The 24321-nt window shown below is 43.2% G+C and overlaps 1 protein-coding gene across 4 annotated transcripts in view; it reads left to right on the top strand.

Annotated features, from left to right (window-relative positions):
* Positions 1–24321, top strand: part of LOC143964080 (A disintegrin and metalloproteinase with thrombospondin motifs 2-like) — a 1751863-nt gene that overhangs the window by 823197 nt on the left and 904345 nt on the right. For all 4 annotated transcript variants that reach the window (XM_077473787.1, XM_077473788.1, XM_077473790.1 and 1 more), the window contains exon 10: positions 20954–21067. In XM_077473787.1, coding sequence (XP_077329913.1) covers positions 20954–21067 — 114 coding nt within the window. The remainder of the gene's footprint in view (positions 1–20953; positions 21068–24321) is intronic.

Below are 24321 nucleotides of genomic sequence, written 5' to 3'. Positions count from 1 at the left end.
TCCCCTATGGGGGAGAAATCCTAGGCTCTCTGGGACCATGGTGATTAAACTTGGATCAGGCCGATGGTGGGGGCTGGAACGTGGTGCTGGGCATGATGACGTCACTGGTGGGTTGCAATGGAGTTTCAAAGCATGCGCACTGGTAGATGGGGCACGCTCCTTTGTCAAGCTAGTAAGACTTTGGTTATTAAAAGCCTTAGATATGCCTTGGAACACTGCAATCTAGTGGAAAGGATGTGGCATCTTTCCAACATAACATACCCAGAGCTAAAATAATATAGATATCAACAGACTGTTAACTGCTTATGGTTCAACAGAACTAACATGACATTACATATCAACTTCAGTTCTTGCGGTAATTCCAAATAAGAATAGGCAATAATTTAGAGCCACGCACCTCTCTACCGGTCCTCCTATTGGCAATATGCCAATATGGTGACCTATCGGATTTCAAAATTAATCTGAAGGACTTAACGTCTCCCTTACTCCTAGCTCACTGGCTCGCCTCTGTAGCAACCTTCCCTTCTGATGGGCTCCCCAGGCCATCCAATATTTAGCTACTAAGATCCCTTCGAACCCACATCTCCTCTACCAACTCAACTTTCAGCCACTCCTGAATCTTCTCCTCAGATCTAGAGAGATAGAAGAACTTGGCGGTTTCATTGTTTGGTAGATGCAATGTTTTAAAAATGAATATCATGCCAAGGTTGCTTTTCCTCTTACAAGTGCTACCAATTAGGATACCACCGACCTTCTTTAGTACATTATACACAACCTTCATTAGGTATATATGGCAGGGAAAGCCTCCGCATCTCAGAAGATCCTTATTACAGAGATCAAAACTCAGAGGAGGGGTTGGCCTTCCTGATCCAGTCCTGTACTATACAGCAGTCCACATGAATAGAGTGGTGGCCTGGTGCAGACACTTGCCCCATAAACTATGGGTCCGTCTGGAATGAGAATCTGTTGCATTTCCCCTTGAAGGTCTGGCTTGGAGTGGAATTAGTTTCTCCAGATTCTCCCCTCTGTGCCCACGAATTGAGCCCACCTTGCAGGAACTTAATAGATACTTTAAATTAGTGGATACGCCCAGCTTTCCCTAGCCTTTAACACCTATAATTGATCACCCAAATTTTTTACCGGGTATCTCTGACAAATCCTACTGGGTCCAACAGGACCAGTCTAATCAGAGCTTTTTTTTTTATGGGTCCCTCAGAGTGGTGTGACCCCTAAAGCATTTACCCTGGGTTGAGATCCTCCATCTTGGGGAGATGGAAGTTGTTGCAACTCACTCATTTCCTCAAATCCCTCCCAAAAATCGGTGATTTTCACAGACAGCCGATGTCCTTTGAAGAATTGTGCCTGGGAGATGAGCCTATACGAAAATCCTTTTCCTATTCATTTAACATTACTTGCTCATACATCCCAGCAGGATCCCCCGTACCTGAGGAAGTGGGAGAGGGACCTTAACACCACGTTCAGTGAGGATCAAAAGAATTGCATACTTTTGCTCACAAGTCCTCCCCTTATGTAGCAAGTATCCAGAAATCCCCTATAAAATATTGATGCGTTGGTACAGGACCCCTGCTGTGCTAGCAACTATATTCCCAGGACATAGTCCACTGTGTTGGTGATGTGGCACGCAGAATGGCACATTGCTGCACATCTTCTGGAAGTGCCCAGTCCTGACCCCTTTCCGGAGACAAGTACTACAGATCATTCACAAGCTCACTGACATCTCTCTCCAGGATAACCCGGCAGCAGTACTTCTAAATCGGACTCCCTTTTCCGGAAAGTGATACCGCAAATCTCTTTTTTTGTTTAATTTGTGTTTATTAACCACTTGAGGACCGCCGTATTGCCATTGTACGTCAGCACAATGGCACAGGCAGGCATAATCACGTACATCTACGTGATTGCCTTCCAGCGGGTGGGGGGTCCGATCGGACCCCCTCCCGCTGGTTACGGCGGTCCGATTCGGTCCAGGAGCGCTCCGTGATGAGGGGATGGCCGTTGGTTTTCGGCCACCCCCTCTGGATCGCTCCTGGCCAATGAGAAGCTTCCTCCCCTGTGTATTGTTTACACAGGAAGGAGGAAGTGATGTCATTCTCCTCGGGGCGGTCTTTTTGACCGGACTACGAGGAGAACAGTAAAAGTAAGTGTGCACCAACACTACACTGACATGTAGGTACACACAGGCACACAAACCCCCCCCGATCCCCCCCCGATCGCCCCCCGATCCCCCCCCCCGCCCCCCCTCCCCCCCCAGTCACAGTGTCACTGATTGCATTGATCATTTCTTTACTGATCAATGCATTCAGTGTCAGTTGTGACAGTAAAAACTGTCAGGACAGTTAGTGTTAGGTCCAGGGTAGCCCCCTATCACCCCCCAATAAAGATTTAACCCCCTGATTGCCCCTAGAGTTAACCCTTTCACCCCCTTTTGCCAGTGTCACTAAGCGATCATTTTTCTGATCGCTGCATGTGTCGCTAGTGTCGCTAGGTAGCTAGTTATTTTTTTAGGTTCACCGCCAGGTTTTTATAGCGCTAGGTACCCCGATATACTACCCAATAATGTTTTTAACCCCCTGATTGCCGCTAGTTAACCCTTTCACCCCCTTTTGCCAGTGTCACTAAGCGATCGTTTTTCTGATCGCTGCATTAGTGTCGCTACAGTCGCTAGGTAGCTAGTTATTTTTTTAGGTTCACCGCCAGGTTTTTATAGCGCTAGGTACCCCGATATACTACCCAATAATGTTTTTAACCCCCTGATTGCCGCTAGTTAACCCTTTCACCCCCTTTTGCCAGTGTCACTAAGCGATCATTTTTCTGATCGCTGCATGTGTCGCTAGGTAGCTAGTTATTTTTTTAGGTTCACCGCCAGGTTTTTATATCGCTAGGTACCCCGATATACTACCCAATAATGGTTTTAACCCCCTGATTGCCGCTAGTTAACCCTTTCACCCCCTTTTGCCAGTGTCACTAAGCGATCGTTTTTCTGATCGCTGCATTAGTGTCGCTACAGTCGCTAGGTAGCTAGTTATTTTTTTAGGTTCACCGCCAGGTTTTTATAGCGCTAGGTACCCCGATATACTACCCAATAATGGTTTTAACCCCCTGATTTCCGCTAGTTAACCCTTTCACCCCCTTTTGCCAGTGTCACTAAGCGATCATTTTTCTGAACGCTGCATCAGTGTCGCTAGTGTCGCTAGGTAGCTAGTTATTTTTTTAGGTTCACCGCCAGGTTTTTATAGCGCTAGGTACCCCGATATACTACCCAATAATGGTTTTAACCCCCTGATTGCTGCTAGTTAACCCTTTCACCCCCTTTCACCAGCGATCACAGTATAAGTGTCACTGGTGACGCTGGTTAGCCAGTTAGTTATTTAGGTTCCCCGTCAGGTTTTTATATAGCGCCAGGGACCCCCATATACTACCTAATAAAAATTTGAACCCCCTGATTGCCCCTAGTTAACCCTTTCACCACTGATCACCGTATAAGTGTTACGGGTGACTCTGGTTAGTTTGTTTTTTATAGCATTTTATATTCAAATCCGGAAGGCAGTGCTTGGTTTTCGGGGTCCCGTACGTGGCTAGGCTCCCAAAAAGTCCCCCACATGTGGTATCCCCGTACTCGGGAGAAGCAGCAGAATTTATTTTGGGGTGTAATTTGACTTCTGCACATAGCATGTGTGAGCAATATATCATTTAGTGACAACTTTGTGCAAAAAAAAAAAAAAAGTTTGTAATATTCCCGCAACTTTTGGCAAAATATAAAATATTCCATGGACTCAACATGCCTCTCAGTAAATAGCTTGGGGTGTCTACTTTCCAAAATGGGGTCATTTGGGGGGGTTTTATGCTATTTTGGCATTTTATGGCCTTCGAAACTGTGATAGGTAGTGAGGAGTTAAATCAAAAATTTGCACCCTTAGAAATCCTGAAGGTGGTGATTGGTTTTCGGGGTGCCGTGCGCGACTAGACTCCCAAAAAGTCCCACACATGTGGTATCCCCGTACTCGGGAGAAGCAGCAGAATGTATTTTGGGGTGTCATTTCACATATGCCCATAGCATGTGTGAGCAATATATCATTTAGTGACAACTTGGTGCAAAAAAAAAAAAGTTTGTAATATTCCCGCAACTTGTGGCAAAATATAAAATATTCCATGGACTCAACATGCCTCTCAGTAAATAGCTTGGGGTGTCTACTTTCCAAAATTGGGTCATTTTGGGGGGTTTTGTGCTATTTTGGCATTTTATGGCCTTCGAAACTGTGATAGGTAGTGAGGAGTTAAATCAAAAATTTGCACCCTTAGAAATCCTGAAGGTGGTGATTGGTTTTCGGGGTGCCGTGCGCGACTAGACTCCCAAAAAGTCCCACACACGTGGTATCGCCATACTCGGGAGAAGTAGCGGAATATATTTTGGGGTGCAATTCCACATATAACCATGGCATGTGTGAGCAATATATCATTTAGTGACAACTTTTTGTAAAAAAAATTTTTTTTTTTTTTTTTTGTCATTATTCAATCCCTTAGGACAAAAAAAATAAATATTCAATGGGCTCAACATACCCATCAGCAATTTCCTTGGGGTGTCTACTTTCCAAAATGGGGTCATTTGGGGGGGATTTGTACTGCCCTGCCATTTTAGCACCTCAAGAAATGAGATCGGCAGTCATAAATTAAAAGCTGTGTAAATTCCAGAAAATGTACTCTAGTTTGTAGACGCTATAACTTTTGCGCAAACCAAAAAATATACGCTTATTGACATTTTTTTTACTAAAGACATGTGGCTAAATAAATTTTGCCCTCAATGTATGACTAAAATTTAGTTTATTCGATTTTTCTTATAACAAAAAGAAGAAAATATCTTTTTTTTTCAAAATTTTCGCTCTTTTTCCATTTATATCGCAAAAAAAAAAAATCGCAGAGGCAATCAAATACCATCAAAAGAAAGCTCTATTTGTGGGAAGAAAAGGACGCAAATTTCGTTTGGGTGCAATATTGCATGACCGCGCAATTACCAGTTAAAGCAGCGCAGTGCGAAATTGCAAAAAGACCTCTGGTCCTTAAGGTGTTTATTGGTCCGGAGCTGAAGTGGTTAAAGAATGAAGTAGAAATAAATAGTGACAAACAGCGCGTTACATACAATATACAGTACAGAATGACACCAGTGTTACAGAAAACATAGGTCGGACATGTAACAGTAAGTCGCCAACAGCACAACACTAAGAATAAACTCCTGAGGACATGTGAAGCCCGCCCATTCTGTATGACAGAATTATTCCCCAACCCAAGCTCGGGATAGTAAATGCATAACCATATAACCTCTGGTGTACCACTCTGCACGCAGTAAACCAAGTCACTGAAAAAGGAAGAGAGAGAAAAAAGGGAAGAGAAAAAGATTATAGTAAAAGAGGGTAAAGAGGGGAAAGTCAAAGATAGAAAAAGGGGAAAAAGAGGAGGAAAGGAGGAGAAATAGTAGGGATCTGCCCCGTCCTGTCTCCGTCCTAGGAATAAAACACAGAAAGTCACATGAACTTACCGCAAATCTCTTTTGATACATCTCTTGAATGCAGCCAGAGTGTGTGTCCCCAGTACGTGGAAGCAGCAGGCCCCACCGACAGTGTCACAGTGGTTTGTAAGGGTTTGCGATATTCAGCAGATGGAACAGCTCACAGCTGCCCTGGGGGAAAGGGAGGAGGAACACAACACCCACTGGACACACTGGAACCTCTTCTGATTTTCCAGATGAATATAAAGTCTTACATTTGAGAACCCTGTCTTAGAATAAATCAAAGTATCGGGTCGTTGGCCCTGCTAGAGCTCTACACCCCCTCCCCCTTTCCTTACACCTGCCTTTTCCTACTTCTCCCTCTTTTCTTTTTGTTATTTTTTTCTTTTTTTTTATCCTTCCCCCATTGACCCTCTCACACCTTTATTTTCTCACATAAATGAAAAATTCTCACGGGTTGCGGAAAATGTCTGGTATTATTCCCGCTATTCCAATGCTGAGAACTATAACCTACCCATAGTACAACGTTTGAACTCAGTCCTCTAAAGGGAGATGCTCCCCTTTGGTCTTGTTCATTGGTCATATCTACTGTATGGTTTTTGTTGGTTTAGAAGTTTCCCTTGTTTAATCCTGTAGTTTCACCAGAACGACAACAGGAGAAACTTTGAACTACCGTTTCCTGTTTTAATATAGCGTAATAGTAGAAACCGAAATGTCTCATTTATGTACAAAAAATGTTTAATGAGTTCTTGTCATTGCTTAGTATTGGAGGAGGTTGGATGACATGCTGGATGACATGCTTGATTTCATTTCTTTTTGTATGACCTGAAATCCTTAAAGATTTAAAAAAAAAGAATAGACAATAAAAAATATATAAAAATAAAATTTGAGCATAAAATCAATCTAAATAACACTATTGCATTAATTTCTTTGGATTACATGGATTCATTATTGTGAAATTTATAGAATGCATCAGGGGGAAGAAAATTTATATGGGACAATACATACAATTATGACTACTATGTATGCATGTAAATTAATGAACTGAATATGTTTACACTCTGTGTGTATATCACACAGAGAGGCCAGTAGTACCTACTATGACTATGACTACTATGTATGCATGTAAATTAATGAATTGAATATGTTTACACTCTGTGTGTATATCACACAGAGAGGCCAGTAGTACCTAAATTCCTTTTGCAAAGCAATGATTTTTATTAGTAATGTATGCGATAATAGAATTTATATGCGCTTATATTGGTATCTAATGTAATGGTTTTTATGATAACATGGTGAGGTAATTGCACCTTAAAGGGGCTATTGGGAGTAAAAGGAGGGAGGGGGGTTACAAAGTATCAAAATAATGAATACTGAATCTACATAGTTGCATAGTTTGTCAGGTTGAAAAAAGACACAAGTCCATCCAGTTCAACCATAAAAATAAAATAATAAAAAATAATATCTCACTTCAACCTCTCTTAGATTCTTCATCAGGAACATCTTCCCTTCCCTATAGGACTCTGAGACAGATTAGGTCCCAACTGCAAAACCTCTCCCTACATGACACATGGCGTACTTTACACCCAGACACCAAAGACTACACCTTCTCCCACCCACACAACAGATACTCCAGACTTGATTACTTATTTCTTTCCCAGAGAGACCTTCCCTTCCTCAAACTTGCCACTATTGAACCCCTTCTCATTGCCGATCATCACCCGATTTCGATACTCCTCACACTCCCAAATCGGAAACAGACAACAAAAACATGGCGATTATCCGCATCACTTCTCACATCAGAATCTGACATTAACATGATAAAATCCAGCCTCCATCAATATTTTTTAGAGAACACAAACCCTCTTGCCTCACCCATTTCTATCTGGGAGGCTCATAAATGCACTATTAGAGGACAGTTCTTGCAACTTGCGGCCCTCAAGAAGAGAGAAAACCAAGCCACAATGTCAGAATTGATTCTTAAAATCAAACGATTAGAACGAACCCACAAATGATCCCTAGCCCAGGACACCTTACAGGAACTGTCTAATGCGAGACAGATGCTTTTGGAGCTATTGGGTCGCAAGACACGTCGTAAATTCATTCTCACGCAAAAGCTCTTCTATGAGCAAAGCAACAAATGCGGCAGATTACTTGCCTGTGCCATTCGTTTGAAAAAAGCTGCCACAAACATTTACACAATAAAAGATGTGACAGGTAAAACACACACTTCTTCGGAAGCTATAGCAGCCCAATTTGAACGCTATTACAAGGAGCTATATAATCTACCTAACCAACCAGAATCCTCTAAATCCCAGAGTCGGAGAGCAACGATGATTACCCAATTTCTTACAAAATACAGCCCCCGCACGATACCCGGAGAAGTGTCCCGAGACTTGGATAACCCTATTACAGAAACAGAACTCAAACAGGCCATAAAACAACTAAAACCGGGTAAGAGCCCGGGCCCAGATGGCTTCTCAGCCCCCTACTATAAAATTTTCACTGACTCCTTATCAACACCCTTCCTTAAAGCACTTCACTCCCTAAACGAGACACCTACTCCTTTCCACAGGCTTCTAGAAGCACATATTACTGTGATTCCCAAGCCAGGGAAAGATGCATCCTCAGTCACTAGCTATCGGCCAATTTCATTACTTAACCTCGACGCAAAATTATTTGCCAAAATTCTGGCTAACCGTCTCCTCCCCCTCCTGCCTTCTCTTATCGGGAAGTACCAAGTGGGATTTGTCCCTGGCAGGGAAGCCAGGGATAATACTATTAAGGCCATCAATCTCCACCACTGGCTATCTTCCCGGAAATACAAAGGCTTTTTCCTGTCTTTGGATGCGGAGAAGGCATTTGACAGGTTGGCCTGGGACTACCTGGGGGCGGTACTTCGCCACCTAGGCCTACCTGATAGGATGCTTAATCTCATTATGTCCCTTTATACTATTCCGACATTCTCTTATTTTTAAGTGACCCGTTGACCTCAATTCCAAATTTGCTCAAAGACTTTGAATTCTTCGGTCAAATTTCCAACTTCAAAAGGCAAATTCCCTTAACATATCCCTACCAAAAGAGATAGTCACACAATGTCAGAATTCCTTCCCGCTTACCTGGAAACAGGATGCCATAACCTACCTAGGGATCCAACTGCCCTCGAATCTCCACGATCTATTTTCAGCAAATTTCCTTAATCTATCCCGTACCATAGTTGAAGACTTACGCAACTGGGATAGACCCCACTTTTCTTGGTTCGGTCTTGCAGCCATTCTTAAAATGAACGTGCTCCCACCTCTTACAAACTCTTACAAACTATCCCCATTCAGATTCCCTCCTCTTTTTTTTCTTGACATCATTTTCTTGATCTCAAACGCATATTCTCAAAATTTCTTTGGAATCGCAAACATCCCAGAATAAATTATACCCAACTCACGAAACCTAAAAATAAAGGAGGGATCGGCTTTCCGGACCTTAAAAATTACTCAATAGCTAGCCACTTAGTTAGAACACTGGACTGGACAACACACGAAACAAACAAAGACTGGGTCAAATTAGAGGACTCATTTTCAAGCATTCCACTTAAATCCACACCCTGGATCATCCCCTCCAATATCCCTAAAATACTAAAGGAACATCCCCTAATTGAAGCAACGCTAAATATTTTTAGGGAAGCGAATAGGAGATTCAAACTTTCCTCTAACCCAGGGCCTCTAACACCTCTTAACCCCGCTTTTATTCCCGGAATGTCCAGAGATCTTCTCAAAGATGTCTGGCCATCTCAGGATATCCAAGCTCATCAGTTCTTCAGAAATGGAGAACTTCTAGACCACACTTCCCTTCCCACTAACACAGAGAATCTTCCCATGCCTAGGTGGACTTACTTCCAAATACGACACTTCTTCGGGGTAACAAATCGAGACAAATCGCTCTCTAGACAACTGACCCCATTTGAGACTTTATGTTCTCAATCCACACCTCAAAGACCCTTAATTTCAGGGACCCATCATTACTCTTCTCATCCCTTTCCCCAAGAGAAGGGAAAGCTTGTCAAGCCTGGGAAAGGGACCTTCAAATACACTTCCACGAGGAGGAGTGGGAAAGAATACTACTGATTGCTCATAAAGGTTCCCTAAATGTAAATATCCAGGAAAATAATTTTAAGCTCCTCTCAAGATGGTATCGAACACCTGATATGAATAAATTCCACCCTAAAGTTTCAAACAAATGCTGGAGATGCCTCAACGACACAGGGACACTCTTACACATTTGGTGGACCTGCCCAAAGATTCAACAGTTCTGGACCCAGGTACACAATATACAGGTCCTTCTCAAAAAATTAGCATATTGTGATAAAGTTCATTATTTTCTGTAATGTACTGATAAACATTAGACTTTCATATATTTTAGATTAATTACACACAACTGAAGTAGTTCAAGCCTTTTCTTGTTTTAATATTGATGATTTTGGCATACAGCTCATGAAAACCCCAAATTCCTATCTCAAAAAATTAGCATATCATGAAAAGGTTCTCTAAACAAGCTATTAACCTAATCATCTGAATCAACTAATTAACTCTAAACACCTGCAAAAGAGTCCTGAGGCTTTTAAAAACTCCCAGCCTGGTTCATTACTCAAAACCGCAATCATGGGTAAGACTGCCGACCTGACTGCTGTCCACAAGGCCATCATTGACACCCTCAAGCAAGAGGGTAAGACACAGAAATAAATTTCTGAATGAATAGGCTGTTCCCAGAGTGCTGTATCAAGGCACCTCAGTGGGAAGTCTGTGGGAAGGAAAAAGTGTGGCAGAAAACGCTGCACAACGAGAAGAGGTGACCGGACCCTGAAGAAGATTGTGGAGAAGGACCGATTCCAGACCTTGGGTGACCTGCGGAAGCAGTGGACTGAGTCTGGAGTAGAAACATCCAGAGCCACCGTGAACAGGCGTGTGCAGGAAATGGGCTACAGGTGCCGCATTCCCCAGGTCAAGCCACTTTTGAACCAGAAACAGCGGCAGAAGCGCCTGACCTGGGCTACAGAGAAGCAACACTGGACTGTTGCTCAGTGGTCCAAAGTACTTTTTTCGGATGAAAGCAAATTTTGCATGTCATTCGGAAATCAAGGTGCCAGAGTCTGGAGGAAGACTGGGGAGAGGGAAATGCCAAAATGCCTGAGGTCCAGTGTCAAGTACCCACAGTCAGTGATGGTCTGGGGTGCCATGTCAGCTGCTGGTGTTGGTCCTCTGTGTTTTATCAAGGGCAGGGTCAATGCAGCTAGCTATCAGGAGATTTTGGAGCACTTCATGCTTCCATCTGCTGAAAAGCTTTATGGAGATGAAGATTTCATTTTTCAGCACGACCTGGCACCTGCTCACAGTGCCAAAACCACTGGTAAATGGTTCACTGACCATGGTATTACTGTGCTCAATTGGCCTGCCAACTCTCCTGACCTGAACCCCATAGAGAATCTGTGGGATATTGGGAAGAGAAAGTTCAGAAACGCAAGACCCAACACTCTGGATGAGCTTAAGGCCGCTATCGAAGCATCCTGGGCCTCCATAACACCTCAGCAGTGCCACAGGCTGGTTGCCTCCATGCCACGCCGCATTGAAGCAGTCATTTCTGCAAAAGGATTCCCGACCAAGTATTGAGTGCATAACTGAACATAATTATTTGAAGGTTTTTTTGTATTAAAAACACTTTTCTTTTATTGGTCGGATGAAATATGCTAATTTTTTGAGATAGGATTTTTGGGTTTTCAGGAGCTGTATGCCAAAATCATCAATATTAAAACAAGAAAAGGCTTGAACTACTTCAGTTGTGTGTAATGAATCTAAAATATATGAAAGTCTAATGTTTATCAGTACATTACAGAAAATAATGAACTTTATCACAATATGCTAATTTTTTGAGAAGGACCTGTAGCTTCCTCAATCACTGGCCTCAACATAGAATACTCACCAGCTCGTATGATCTTCCACTATACACACACTCCCACACATCTTTACAGGAAATCCCTTAGCCTACATTTACTTAATACCGCCAAGCTGTGCATCCCAGTTCACTGGGGTTCCTCTGATGTCCCCTCCATCCGCGAGTGGCTCCACAGGGTGGAGAAGATAGCTGAGATGGAGGAACTCATACACATGGCAAGAGACTCCCCACACAAATATGCCCAGACTTGGGAAAAATGGACGCGCTACCTAGCCAACGAGCCGTTATTTAACGGTAACAATGCTGACATCACGCACAGTACGACTACCTAATCTCCTCCTACGCTCATCCCTATAAGACCTTCATAGCTAAACCTGACTGAAGGGCACTTTACATCCCTACCTAGAATGGGAGAGAAGTCCTGACCGTTACAACCTGACCATATGCCATATATACATGTTCTTACCTCAGTCCACGCTTTTGGAGCTTGGGGGAGACCGGAGGGACGTCTCCTTGCCCTATCCATCCCTCTTATCCCCCTCCCTCTCCCCCCTAATTCTCTCCCCTACTCTTCTCTTCCCCATCCTCCCCCCCTTTTTTTTCTCTTGCTACACCCCCAATTCCCCCTAGTTAAACCCTTCTTTTCCACTGCTTTCTTACTAGTCATAATACTACAGATACAGGCATCCCAAACCGACTGAAAACCGACCGACGACACACAATGTATGAACTATACTCCCATTTATATTCCCAACATCCTCATATGTCACCTACTTTCTGCAGCCCCTAATACATTAGCATTACCCATAACGACTCATACCTCACTAACAGACACTCGTAACTAACAGACACAACTTGAATCATAGGCTTTATCTATACAGCCACCTAATCCTCCAACTGCCACGATATGGGATTGTCATAATATCTTCTCATTTGGGAATTTTTCAGCTAGGGGTGGCCCTAATCAACTGAGAAGATAGAGGTAAACTTATATCGGTTGTTAATGAAGATTTCTCTGTATTCTGCAGTTGTAACATGCATTATGTACATTTTGTCATTCTGTAATCACCTGTTACTGTTCACTTTGAAAATCCAATAAAACCTTTATGGAAAAAAAATAAATATAATAATATCAAACAATCCTATATACCCAATCCTATACCCACAGTTGATCTAGAGGAAGGCAAAAAACCCCAGCAAAGCATGACCAAATTTGCTACAGCAGGGGAAAAAAATCCTGACCCCCGAGAGGCAATCGGATTTTCCCTGGATCAACTTTACCTATGATATTAGTACCCAGTTATATTGTGTGAATTTAGGAAAGAATTCAGGTCTTGCTTAAAGGAATCTACTGAGCTGGCCAGAACCACCTCCGGAGGGAGTCTATTCCACATTTTTACAGCTCTTACTGTGAAGAAACCTTTCCATATTTGGAGATGAAATCTCTTTTCCTCTAGACGTAAAGCGTGCCCCCATGTCCTCTGTGTTGAAAATCAACACCAAGTTCACTATATAGACCCTTATATATTTGAACATGTTAATCATATGCCCCCTTATACTCCTCTTCTCAAGAGTGAATAAATTCAGTTCCTCTAATCTTTCCTCATAGCTGAACTCCTCTATGCCTCTTATCAGTTTGATTGCCCTTCTCTGCACTTTCTCCAGTTCCCCAATATCCTTTTTGGTGACCAAAACTGAACTGCATATTCCAGATGAGGTCTTACTAATGATTTGTACAGGGGCAAAATTATATCTCTCTCGAGTCCATACCTCTCTTAATGCAAGAAGGGACTTTGCTCGCTTTAGAAACCGCATTGCATGTTATTATTGAGCTTATGATCTACCAAAACACCCAGATCCTTCTCCACTGCGGATTCCTTCTTTTGTAATCCCCCTAGACATATGGAACGTAATGAATTAAAATTTACGAATTGTCCAAATAACAAATACTGCATCTATACAAATGAATCATAATTAATTCAAATGTATCCAAAGTTATACATTTATTCGAAATAACGAATATCAATCATAACAAATGATCCAAAAAACATGAAAAAAAAATGAATGAAATCAAATTAAAATATGAATGGCATTGACCTTAGAGTAACTTCAAATTGCCTCTGCCAGTTGCTTAATAATAAAGCCCCAGGAGCAGATGGGTTACGGGGGGAGGTCATTAAGGTTTATGGAGATGATCTGCTTCCTGAATTGTTGGACGTGTTTAATACAGCATTGGGAAGTGGCTATTTCCCACCATCCATGAATGAAGCAAGTATAATAGTTTTGTTAAAACCGGATCAAGGTCCTAATAACCTTGAATTATATCGCCCAATTTCACTACTTAATTCAGATGTGAAGCTATTGGCAAATAGTATTAGCTATTGGCAAAAGTATTTGCAATGAATGTAAAGTGTTTATTTCTTAATTTGCAGTTCCGTCTGATAACTAAGGTAATAGAGCTTTATTGTTGCTTAATGCTATAGAATGGGATTTTTTGTGGCGTCTTGAAAAATTTGATTTTGGACCCCAGTTGATAAGATGGATAAACTTCTCTATGCTGCCCCAGTGGCACGGGTAAAGGTAAATGGACATATATCGGCACTTTTTCCACTGCAGCGAGGAACAAAACAGGGATGACTACTATAACCTTTGCTGTTTGCCTTGGCCCTTGAACCCTTAGCTGCTTCTGTCCATCAATCATTTAATATTATTGGGTTTCATAGATCTTTGGCATAGAATAATATTGCGCTATACGCGGATGATACGCGTTTATTTTTGGGATATACTTTGTCTTCTTTGGAGGCAGTGATGTCCTTAATTAATACATATAGCTCTTTCTCAGGCTTCACGGTAAACTGGGACAAATCGATCCTCTTGCCTGTGGATCCCCTGGTGACCAATCTGCCAACCTCTGCTGCTCAAATTGTTGTAGTCTCTGTATTTAAATATCTAGGGGTACAAGTTACATCACAAGTGATATCATATCTGGAGAGGAATTTGGCCCCACTATTTAAGCGGTTTGGGCAAGTGGGGGAAATCTTGAGTAAGTTGCCTTTAACAATAATAGGTTGATCTAATTTGATAAAGATGCCACAACTCCTTTATTTGTTACATAACTGCTGCATATGGTTACCACGGAAATGTTTTAAACCAATAGAAACCTTGTTTAGAGATCTTATTTTGAGATATAAACATCCTCGGATTAGACTGGAAATGTTGCAGTTACCTAAGGATGAAGGAGGCTTGGCTTTTCCTAATGCCAGGTTGTATTACTTAGCATCTCAACTTCAGCAACTATACGATAGAATACTATAGATTGTGAGGATCCCATATGACAAATTATATTTTTCAATTGCTGATCCATTAGTACAGCTAATAGTAGCTTACCACTTCTATAATGTAGACATCCTACATTTTGGACATTTTGATTTATGGAAAAAGTCTGGCATTTCGCTTCTCAGCAAACTTTATAATAATGATATTTTGCAATAATTTGAAGCAAAGACTCTTTTTATTTAAATATAATCCTTCATCAATTCTAGCTTTGGCGGTATCTGTAAGCCCTTGTACACACGGTCGGATATTCCAACAACAGAATCCGTCAAATTTTGTCCAACAGATTTTGTCCGAAACTTGTGTTGCATACACATGGTCGGACAAAGTTTTCGGAAAATCCGATTGTTCGGACTGTGACAACGTTATTTCGTTACAACGGAACTACGTTCAGGCTAGTAGCCAATAGCTTTGGTCTAGGAATTTGATCTGAGCATGTGTGGCACTTTGTCCGATTGGAATTCTCTACACACAATCGGACAAAGTCCGATCGGATCATGTTGTCGGAAAGTTTTACAGCCCAGCTCTAAAACTTTGTCCGTACAAGGGCTAAGACGTGCTAAACAGGGACTCATAGGAAATATATATTATTCTATACAAATAATATAACTAGAACTAACCTACAAGAGGGTAGTTTTGGACAGTGGAATAGAGATTTAGAGATACTTAGTGATGAGTAGGGGAAAGCCTTGAGAAATGTATTTAGGGTATCCTTATCCTCCTCACAGTGCTTGACCCAGTTATTTATCCTTCATAGAGTCCATTATACTCCTTTAAAACTGTACTCTTGTGGTAAAGCAACTACATCAAATTGACCAAGATGCATTACTGGCAGTGGTACACTTAGGCATATGCTGTGGCGATGTCCAAAGCTTAATCACTACTGGGAGTCTGTATTTGATACTTTAAATTCCCTACGCTTTACACAAGTACAGCTTGATCCCAAAAAAATGCATTGCTAGGGATTATACTCTCCCAGCTGAAATGCATGTGATGTGGGTGAACACAATGTATGTGGCTTGCAAACTTATATTCCAAAAAGGGATATCAAATTAATCGCCAAAGATAGATCAATGGATCAAAGCAATTAATCTTAATTTACGACTAGAGGAGCTGACATATAAACATAGGAGATGTCCTAAAAAAATTGGCAATGGTGGTTAGATTCCAACTTGCCTAGGAAGTCAACTGAGTAAATTAATGATAATATCGGAAGTTAATTTTGAGATAGAATTCTGGAATGAATAAACTAAATATGACTATATGCACCATCTAAGGTAGCAATGGTTTGGAGGGGTCTGAGTAATGATTGAAATATTGAAATGTATTTTGGTGAACACCATTATGGTTTTATTTTTATTTTTTTTATATTTTTGTTTTTGTTTTAGTTGTATTGTTGGGTGGGATATGGGATGGTCTTTTATTTTTTTTATGTGTTTTTTTTTTTGTTGTAGAATGAAAAAAAATGTAATAAAAACTATTTGATAAAAAAATAAAATAAAGGAATGGCACCCACGTGCACCTCACAAGGGCAGCATGGTTGTGTGCAGTATGGTAAATGCTCACGGAATGCACCTTTACTGCACTGTGTTCTAGTGTGAACCAACCCTTTAGGGAGAGAGAGGGGGAAGGATCACTATGCTATATGGAAGGCAGGAAGAAAGGATCACTATAGTACATGAAAAGCAGGGGTGATCACTATAGTACATAGAAACAGGGAAGGAAGGATCACTATGGTACATGGAAGGCAGGAATGATCACTGTGGTACATGGAGGGCAGGAACAAAGGATCACTATGGTACACAGAAGACAGGAAGAATCACTTTGGTACATGGAAGAAAGGAAGTAGGGGTCACTATGGTATATGGAAGGCAGAAATGATCACTAAGGTACATGGAAGAAAATAAGGAAAGGTCACTATGGTACATGGAAGGCAGGAAAGATCACTATGGCATATGGAAGGCAGGAAATATCACTATGGTAAACAGAAGGCAAGAAGGATCACTATGGTGCATGAAAGGCGGGAAGGATGGATCACTATGGCACATGGAAGGCAGGAAGGATGGATCATCATGGCACATGGAAGGCAGGAACGCTGTGGGACCAGGAAGGCAGGAACGCTGTGGGACCAAGAAGGCAGGAACGCTGTGGGACCAAGAAGGCAGGAACGCTGCGGGACCAGGAAGGCATTAACACTGTGGGACCAGGAAGGGAGAAATGCTGTTGGACAGGAAGGAGGAGAGAGGGGTGAGTTCACTCACCCAAAGCTCATTCAGACATCCTGAAAATTGCTTTGAAGTTGAAACCCACCCAACCCCTTCTTAGGCACAGCATTGGCTGCATGCCAGGGGTTGTGGGCAGGCACAGGGAGACATAGTGAGGGGGTGGAGGATGAATAGCCTCCCTCCTCCTCTGTTCGTACCAGATGTACAGTGGAGCGAGTGGGCGGGGAAAGATGTGGAAGCTGTTCTGGCTGAGCACTGAGTGACTCCCAGCCTCGCCAGCTGCAGCTGCAGAGCGGAACTGGGCTCCACTAAGGGATTCAGCCTGGATTTGTGGGATACTGGGCTTTACTTGAAATCCCAGGATGGTCATAGCGAATCTGGGATGGTTGGGGGGGGGGGATATGGTATCCTGTTATCATGTACCAAACCTGTACCTCAGTTAGCACTCTTTCTCTCACAGCTTCCTTGCTGCTCTGTCCCACAGGCTTGGGCCCTCAGTCTGCTCTGTCAGACTGCACTATGCACACCTGCATGCTTGTGGCTTCTCCTTTACACCAACATGGACTCCTCGGGAGGGTGGAGTCCAAAACCCTTGTCTTGACTCTTACAAAAAAGCCCAGAACCCCTCCTGCACAATCAGTGTCCTTGCTATTTCGAACTCCGGGTTTCAGGATTGGAGATTTTCTCCCAACTGGATCACTAGGGGCACACTTTAGATCTAGAGGAAAAAAGATTTAATCTCCAAATATGAAAAGGTTTCTTCCCAGAAAGAGCTATGAAAATGTGGAATAAACTCCCTCCAGAGGTGGATCTGGCCAGCCAAATAGATTGCTTTAAAAAAGCCCTGGATTCTTTCCTAAATGTACATAATATAATATAACTGGGTACTGACATTTATAGGTAAAGTTGATGCAGAGAAAATCTGATTGCCTCTCGGAGATCAGGAAGGAATATTTTTCCCCTCTTGTAGCAAATTGGAGCATGCATTGCTGAGGTTTTTCGCCTTCCTCTGGATCAACTCTGGGTGTGGGATTGTGTATCTGAGATTGCATTTTATTTGTTTTTTTTGATTGAACTGGATGGACTTGTGTCTTTTTTTTCAACCTAACTATGCAACTAGGAACTCTCCAGGTTCCAGGTCCCAAACCAGGTTCTATCAACCAAGGAGTAAACTGAAAATACAGTTTCCTCCAAATTCCACAATCATCCTGCCTTGTTGAGAATCCTGGCGACACCATGACAAGGAACCGTACTGTCACAATACATATACACTATATTTACTGTGCCTCAGGTAAGCAGATTGACTGTAAACACATTGGTGTGGTGTGCTGTCTTTACACTGAATCTGGTGCGGGTCTCTTTTAGTCCTTCAACATATCAGACATGGACTGTTTGTTGCAAATGTCTGGTTAAGTGCTGCATATGGAGAATTTATATTATATATATATATATATATATATATATATATATATATATATATATATATTATTTATATATTGACAGTATGAGACTCTGTTATCATGGAAAGGACACAGGATTTGCACAATCGCTGAGTGCAGAACTATGAAGCATTAATTTTTCTTTTGCAGATTTCTCCAGATTTGGTATTTCTGTATGTGGTTCTGCACTTTAGAGATTTCAAAGCACCTTGGGAGCAATTGGAGCAGTTGTTGTCATAGAGAGAGAGAGAGAGAGAATCTCTGTTGGGATAGATGCTATGTGCGTTATAAAGGGCTCAAGTTTGTGTGCATGGAATAGCCAGTGGTTTTGGAGACCAAACAAACAAATGCACTGCTGACCAGAGAGCCAGGTCAATCAATAATTTTTATTTGTATTGTAGCGCCAGGCTCCTGAAGAACATGCGCTATGTTTTTTGCCAATTTAAAGTGGAAGTAAACTCCCCTATCGTTTTCAGCCAAGGAAGCTGCCATCTTTGCCTCTGTTTAATCTTCAACTGCTATGGTGCTGCACATGTGATTTGTTATGACACCAGCCATTGGATGGTTTGATAGTTTGGCTGAGAGCACAGCCAATGTGAAGTTAGCATTCCCAGCATGCCTTTTTTTTAAAAAACTGTTTAAATCCATGGGTTTACTTCCACTTTAAATGTTCCTAAGACCATAGTTGCGTTTTAGGGTTAATTATAGTAAATTATGGTCTCAGTATCAGTTTGACTGGACTGTATTGTGTTCTGCCTGGCAATAGGTGTGGGTGTCACCTTTGGCAGGCTTTGGAACGCAGTCCGGTTGGACGCATTGGGTGCCAGTCTTTCTCAGAACCAATCAGTGTGTGCGTTCTCACTGTGTATTCTGGGAGAGGGTACTTAAGGTACTGAGGTCACGTGGTTCAAGGTTCCGGTCCAGAAGTATGTCCTGACTCCATGGTCCTTGTCCTCCTGACCAGCCCCCAGAGGCCCTAATGGCCTGGGGTGCAGATCCATCCATTTCCGAGTCTCGGGCTGGCTAGCCCGAGGCACAATGACTAGAAGGAGGGTTCCAAGGTGGTCCAGTGTCGTCTCGGTTTCGGAGAGGCCCAGCAACTGAAAACGCAACCAGGGGAGGACTCTCCAGAAGAGGGCCATGCACAAGGCTGGCTGCTCAGCAACAGCCTGGAAGCTAAGCTGGAAAGGACACCAGGTGAATCCACACTCATACGGTATCGCTGGACCACCTGCAAGATACTGGTACCCTACAAGGGTTCTCTAGTTTCATCCTTCAGTTACAACTAAGTCTGTGAGAGAGGCTTTACATTCTACAATTCTACAACTAAGTCTGTGAGAGAGGCTTTCCATTCTAAAGTTCTACAACCAAGTCTGTGAGAGAGACTTTGCTTTATCTGAATCACCTGTCGGTTGCTAAATTCAACAAAAAGGGGATTTATCCGATAGTTGTAATATCCAGTTGTGAATGGCTATTCCCTGGATTGCATAGAGAGAGACATTCAAGTGTCAGCAGTTCCAAGAGTACCTGAGCTTTCCTACCTATACCCTCTATTCCAGCATTTCTCAACCTTTTCAACACAGAGGAACCATTGAAATAGTTCTCCAGTCTCGGGGGAACCCCTGCTAAAAATTTGAAATCTACAACTCATGATACATTAGTGTGATGGTCAGTAGGAAGAATGGTCCTTACACTTGTGGTCATTGGGAAGAATTCCCTCCTTACAGATAGCTAAAAAGATCAATGGTGTCGGTGGGAATTTATCCAAGAGGCAGAAATGGCCCAATTCTGAAGGAACCCCTAGCAACCTCTGGAGGAACCCTAGGGTTCCACGGAACCCTGTTTGAGAATCACTGCTCTATTCCCTACTCGGAGACTGTGTTTTGTTCAACGTTTTGCAAATAAAAATCCCTAAAGTGGATCCAGTGTCAGTCTCTGCAGTTCATTTGGTCATCTACCTTGGGAAATTCCTAGATGCACACAAGGTCAAGAAGGTAACGGTAAGCCCAAAAATAATCAGCCGCACCTTTGGGGGTCAGTGCTTCAGTATTTTTCTGGAGAAGAACCCCATGTGCGGAAAAGCTTATGTTGGACTTTTGTTTTTACGTTTTTTTAATAAACATGGACTACCAGGCCCTTTAAATATAGTTTCTGTCTGCTGTGAATGCATTGTTAAAAATGCATCTACCACCGAGCTAATGATACCCTAATGATGACCTATGTCACAATATCTATGAAAAAGAAGCACTAAAGGGAACAATAAAAACAAGTTCACAAAACCGGAAAACCAAATTTTACAAACAATACAACATAAATAAAAATGAAGTTACAAATTAGGAATTTAAAACCTTGTTAAAATAATAATGGATATTAAATAAGTTGCTTCAATAAAGTAATAGTTTTACAGTATACCAGCTAGAAACAACTTATGTCTGATAACCTAAAATCGCATTTTACAAAATATTGAATAACATTTTGCCAATTTTGTTTATACTCAGTTTCGAACATTTGACCCCTGCAAGCAACTTTGGTGCAGTCATCCAGACAATCCATATTTTTGCAAAACAAAAAAAGGTCCTCCTTTGGATGGAACAATGTGTGCTCAAGGAAAGGTAAAAATATTTTAGATCATTATATTTGTACTACATTGGAGTCCATTTACTTTAGTATTGTGTTGTATTTATGAATGTCTGGTAATGCATGTTACAGTAAGACAGCATTTCTAAAAGAACTACAACCTAGTCAACAGGCATGGCCTTTTTTTTCAAAGCAGTGCACTATGGCATTGCATGTGCATTGGGGTGTGCTGCAGCATAGGTGCCACTGTATTAGAGCATTTGGATTCCAATCAAATTATTGACACCACAATGGTAATATGCATCTAGTGAAAACAGAGTGCGCTTGCATACATCATACAGTATACATTGCTGATCTAGCTATGTTATAGACTAAAGTGTCATGGTTAGCCATGCAAGTGGAACGCAAAACTGGGCGCTACTGCTGCAGTATTTTACAAATTATTTAGATTAGTTTACCAATTGATGAATGCTATGAGGATGATTACATAGGATGATGAGAAGATTACATAAGAGAAGCAGACTAGAAGGCAACTGGTTGGATAGTGGAGGCTAGAAACATAGTTGAAGACAGGCACAGGAAGGGCTGAAGGCAAGTCACGATCAGGAGCCAGGTCAGGGTCACACCAGTGATCCACAGAGATCAGTTGTCAGAAATTAGCTAAGGTATCAAACCCCCTTTGAACTCCTGGTCAGCCTACCAGTTGTCTGATTTTCTGAAGTCCATACCAGATGTTAGACCACTGACCGCCTTTGAGCGTCTCTGTGCAGACTGCAACTATGTGTCACATTTGTTGTCAGTCCTTTATAAACAGTTGAACGTGCCTCCGAAAAATTATATCCCTTCATACATTTGCCAGTGGGAGTCAGATTTACAAATCTTCTTTTCGAAGCAGCAAATCAATAGGATCATCACTCTTGCTCATAAATCTTCCAGTGCCAACCATTTTCAGGAACAGGGCCACAAGCTCTTATCTAGGTTGTATAGGGTATAGGACAAGAAGCCCGGCACATTACTACATATTTTTTGACAGTCCCCTCTGCTTACATAGTTCTGGACAGGGGTGTACTAACAACTCATGGGGCCCCCGGGCAATAGGGGATCATGGGGCCCCCTTTGTCCCCACCCACAAACAAGTCACACCCTCACAAAGCCCCATGTATATATTGCACATTACATGCATTGGTCACAGAATTTCTCTACTGCATGTTCAAAATAAATGTTTAAAGAGTTAAGAAAATAAAGAAAAATAAACTCACATTAACCACATACATTTACTGTGGGGCTGCGTCTCCTTTGAGCAGAATCACGTACAGGTACTTGATTCTGCACTTGCGGGTCTGTGATTGGACACACCGAGAGCTAATCAGCGGGTCCAGCGGACCCGATGTCCGCCGGGCCCCGACACTCGTTTCCAACAGAGGCAGAATGGTGGTCTGCCAAACAAGTCCCCAGAGAGCCTCCCCTTACATCAGCATCCCCAAAGAGCCCCCAACCCCCCTTACATCAGGGTCCCCAGAGGGCCCCCCTTACATCAGGGTCCCCAGAGGGCCCCGACTTACATCAGGGTCCCCAGAGGACCCCCCTTACATCAGGGTCCCCAAAGAGCCCCCTCCTTACATCCGGGTCCCCAGAGAGCCCCCTCCTTACATCCGGGTCCCCAGAGAGCCCCCATACATCAGGGTCCCCAGAGAGCCCCCCCATACATCAGGGTCCCCAGAAAGCCCTCTCCTTACATCAGGGTCCCCAGAGAGCCCCCAACCCCGCCTTGCACCAGGGTCCCCAGAGAGCCCCCCCTTGCACCAGGGTCCCAGAGAGCCTCCCCATACATCAGGGTCCTCAGAGAGCCTCCCCTTACATCAGCGTCCCCAAAGAGCCCCCAACCCCCCTTACATCAGGGTCCCCAGAGGGCCCCCCTTACATCAGGGTCCCCAGAGGGCCCCCGACTTACATCAGGGTCCCCAGAGGACCCCCTTACATCAGGGTCCCCAGAAAGCCAGCTCCTTACATCAGGGTCCCCAGAGAGCCCCCAACCCCGCCTTGCACCAGAGTCCCCAAAGATCCCCCCCTTGCACCAGGGTCCCAGAGAGCCTCCCCATACATCAGGGTCCCCAGAGAGCCCCCCATACATCAGGGTCCCCAGAGGGCCCCCCTTGCATCAGGGTCCCCAGAGATTCCCCCCCATACATCAGGGTCCCCAGAGATCCCCCCCCATACATCAGGGTCCCCAGAGATCCCCCCATACATCAGGGTCCCCAGAGATCCCCCATACATCAGGGTCCCCAGAGAGCCCCCCCCCCCATACATTAGGGTCCCCAGACTTAGACCCCCCCAGAGGATCCCCTGTACCTGGCTGTCTGTGCACCTCCAACCCCCAGCACAGGGGGAGGTGGGAGTTGGCGATCGGCAGCTCTATGGTGCCTGTGGGATCTCCCTGGGGCTTTGTCAGAAACCATGAATTAGACAGAGACAGAAGTACAATTAAATCACACTTGTTTATTAAATAAAAATAAAAAGGTAAATAGAAAAAGCATAGTCAAAGCATAGCCAGAGTCCAGTAACCTGATCGAGTAGTCAGCCAGGCCAGAAGTCAGGGATCCAAGTAAAGCAACAGCAAGCAGGATAAGGAGCCAGGAGGGATGTCAGCAAGCCAGTCTTTAAACAGAACCACAGGAGAGATGGTTTCTTGTGATGTGACCAAGGCAAAGGCAGAGGTGAAGTGAGCTGGACAGCTTTAAGTAGGCAGGTCAGACGAGCATGATCAGGAACAGCTGGTAACTGTGGAGAGAGAAGAGAGCTGGCAATTAGCCGACAGCTGAGCAGCCAGCCCAGAGAAGGAAGGGCTAAGCCAGCCCTGACAGTACCACCTCCTCAATGACCCCTCTCCCTTGGAGGGCCACGGGGCTTGAGGGGAAACCATCTATGGAACTTGGGGAGGAGGACAGGGACATGTACTTCCAAGGATGAAACCCAGGAGTGTTCCTCCGTACCGTACCCCTTCCAATGCACCAGGTACTGAATGCGCCCACAGAACCTACAGGAGTCAACAATGGATTGTACCTCATACTCCTCATGGTTCTCAACCTAAATGAGGTGGTAAATCAGTTACAGACCAACGGTTTCAATAAGGAGACATGAAACACATTTGAGATGCGCATACTAGGAGGAAGGTCCAAGGGGTAAGCCACTGGGTTAATCCTGCGAAGGATACGGAAAGGCCCAATAAACCGAGGTGCAAACTTTAGTGAAGGAACACGAAGCCGGAGGTTGCGAGATGAAAGCTAGACCC

The sequence above is a fragment of the Lithobates pipiens genome, unplaced genomic scaffold, assembly GCF_037356315.1.
Source record: "Lithobates pipiens isolate NorthernLeopardFrog02 unplaced genomic scaffold, aLitPip1_a1.2 Scaffold_8, whole genome shotgun sequence".
Classification (NCBI taxonomy): Eukaryota; Metazoa; Chordata; class Amphibia; order Anura; family Ranidae; genus Lithobates; species Lithobates pipiens.
Note: the sequence above shows the minus strand (reverse complement) of the source record. Positions and strands in the feature narration are given on the sequence as shown.